This window comes from Plutella xylostella, chromosome 10 (assembly GCF_932276165.1).
Source record: "Plutella xylostella chromosome 10, ilPluXylo3.1, whole genome shotgun sequence".
Taxonomy (NCBI): domain Eukaryota; kingdom Metazoa; phylum Arthropoda; class Insecta; order Lepidoptera; family Plutellidae; genus Plutella; species Plutella xylostella.
In genome coordinates, this window is record NC_063990.1 from 5,702,477 (window position 1) to 5,705,213 (window position 2,737).

The following is a 2,737-nucleotide window of genomic DNA, read 5'->3' on the forward strand; positions in this document are numbered from 1 at the left end:
CTCACACCAGTGCACTCTCTCTCTCTCACCTATTGGTTCAAAACTTCAAATCCTGAGCCTGAATTTAAGTACAATTTATACCATGGCTCTTTTGGTGAGGAAAATATCGAGAGGAATCCTGCAAATCTAGATTTAGCACATAAACTGAGATGTATGTATACCCTCAGTGAACCAGCAAAGTGGGAAATGATTCCTGCTTACGAAGTTTAATAAACTTTGAGGAATACCAAAATAACATTTAACAATGTTCATGTGCAAGTACTTACACCCCCACAGAGAAATAAAAATACCCCAGGTGGGGAGCAATGGATGATTAGCTGATCATAATAAACAATAGATGATATTTATATGATGATAGTTGAAGTGTAATGTTGAAATGAAAATCAATAGATATACAGTTAAGTATTTACATAATATATTTTACAAACATCTCTCTAATTTATTTAACACTTCAATACTACTTCAAAACACCTTCTTCTTCTAGTTCTTTCCTTATTTTAATCTGTACATTTTCAGGAAGATTTTTCAACTCTCGGGTGATATAATCATTTAAATCTTGTAGCGGGCGATAGTGCTGATGCACTATCTGTGACCCTGCCAGCATCGACGCCATCGCAGCTACAGAGAAGGAGATATACTGACCCCAAGATACTCCGGCTGGCATTTTTACGCTGCTGAATATTTCTTGATCTTTTCTTCAACTATCTCGTGGGCCTGGCGCTTCTTGAACGTATTATAAAAGCTGACTTCACCAACTTTCCAATTTATCATAGAAAACTCTAAGGTTGCTCCAAGCACGAAGAACATAGGCAGAAATCTATACATGCCCAAGTACTTCTTTCCTGGCCATTTGTTCACGAACTTTTGAAACCAGCCGATTCTCATTACAATATATTTTTAGATTAGGTCTTCTTTAGCATAATCGAATGAAAATATATATTTAATTCAGCTCCGATTTTATTTATTAAATTTTTTTATATTTTATACATAACCTCATTTCAAAATTTACTGTTACGTCATGCGATTGGTCTGTGCACATAACTGTCAAATCAGTGTCATGTCAGTCAGAGATTGGTCAGAGATAAGAAGTTATTGTTTTTAGTATACAGACTAGGGCACAGCTTCTCTAGCATATTAAAAAATTATATGCGCTGTCATCCACAAAAACGCTGAGATTACACACTCATAATCTCAATAAACCCTCACGATATTTGTCGGATGTAGTCGTCGAACATGGTCGAACAATAGTAGTCACAGACCAATATTTTTCTATAACTTACTGTCAGTGTCAAAAACATATGGTTGGAAAATTGGCTGTCACTGTCACTCAGTGCCGCAAGTAAACAAACAATTAAATTTATTTTGTTCGTTATTTGTGTATTTTATTGTATTGTTGCAATAAATGTACAATTACCACATCGTCTGAGTATGTGGGATAAACCCTCTTCAAATCATTTTATTAAAGCAATAATCTGGGATTATCGATTCACAATAAGCCTATAATATTGATGTAGGCTTACTTTGAGAATACAAATTTTGTATAATGCATAGTATACAAAATAAACATTCAAGTGAGTACAACAAGGATTTTTTTGAGACTGTAAATCCAATAAAGTTGACTGAAGCGCGAAACTTGAAGCTACAAACAGACAGTTGGGGACTATTGACTGACTATTATTTGGAATCTGTAAAAATAGATGCCAGCGAATCAGGATATGTTTCATCTGCAACTCTAAGAACTGGAGACTACTCTGGGCAAATAGCCTGCCATATCAAGGGTCCTACCATAGGACAACTCTTTGGTTTATCTCGCCAAGACTGGAGAAAAGTGGAGACATTATGTAAAGATAATAAACAGTTATTTTATAGATATTTCAAGACTGGCCTAAATAACACTTTTTCCTATGAGCAGAAACTATTTTACAACTTCTGTGCCATTAATCAAAAGAAAGATGTGTTGGTTGCAATTTTTCGGCGAACACCTAACATGAGGACTAGGGATAAACATGATGCCTTTCTCCAAATATTAGAATTAAGAAAACTAGAAAACTCAATTTTGGACTGTTATCAAAGATTTCTACAAAAAAACATTCTGTTTTAGTTACTGATAAAAAGAAAATAGATCTCAAAACATTTAAAAAGCAACATAGTTACCTATTGGCCATATTGTAATTTTATTATGCATGTGAAAATTAAGGGTTTATAAATTTAATGTATTCTATTTGTTTATGTAGTTAGCTTAATAAAATATTTTATAACTTGTTCATACAATTTTATTTCTCTTATTTTCTAATAACCATTTAATATTTTGCACAGGATGGGTTTTGTTCCATGATTTTGACAAGTTTTGCAATAGCAGCCATGAAAATTGTTTGGATCACTATAGTCCAAATTATTCCAACTATTCTCGTTGCCTTACTACACCTCTAACTTACTTATAAATAAAAATTTAGATTTATCCATCCTATTAAATAATATTATTTGATAAAACTACTTGAAATTCAATTTATAGTATATTTAAATAACTTTGTTAAGTATACCTTAGTAGATCAAGGTTAATCTTAATCTACCTTAAAGTACATTTAAATCAATATCTTTAATATAAAAATAGTCATGAGTTGTGCAGTGCTTTTTACTTAACCTTTTATAAACAGACCCTGCATCATTCTGAGCCTCGATAAAATTGACCCTGAAAATTGGCAGTTTGTACTTGAATTTGCGACTTAACATACTTGTC

At 32.7% G+C, this 2,737-nt stretch overlaps 2 protein-coding genes across 2 annotated transcripts; both read right to left on the minus strand.

Annotated features, from left to right (window-relative positions):
* Positions 1-393: 393 nt before the first annotated feature.
* On the minus strand, positions 394-664 carry LOC119693692 (protein brawnin). Its single transcript, XM_038117928.2, has one exon. The coding sequence runs from the start codon at positions 662-664 to the stop codon at positions 458-460; it is 207 nt and encodes a 68-aa protein (XP_037973856.1). The 3' UTR covers positions 394-457.
* Positions 510-1,039, minus strand: LOC119693691 (small integral membrane protein 4). Its single transcript, XM_038117925.2, has one exon. The coding sequence runs from the start codon at positions 883-885 to the stop codon at positions 667-669; it is 219 nt and encodes a 72-aa protein (XP_037973853.2). The 5' UTR covers positions 886-1,039; the 3' UTR covers positions 510-666.
* Between the last annotated feature and the right edge of the window lie 1,698 nt (positions 1,040-2,737).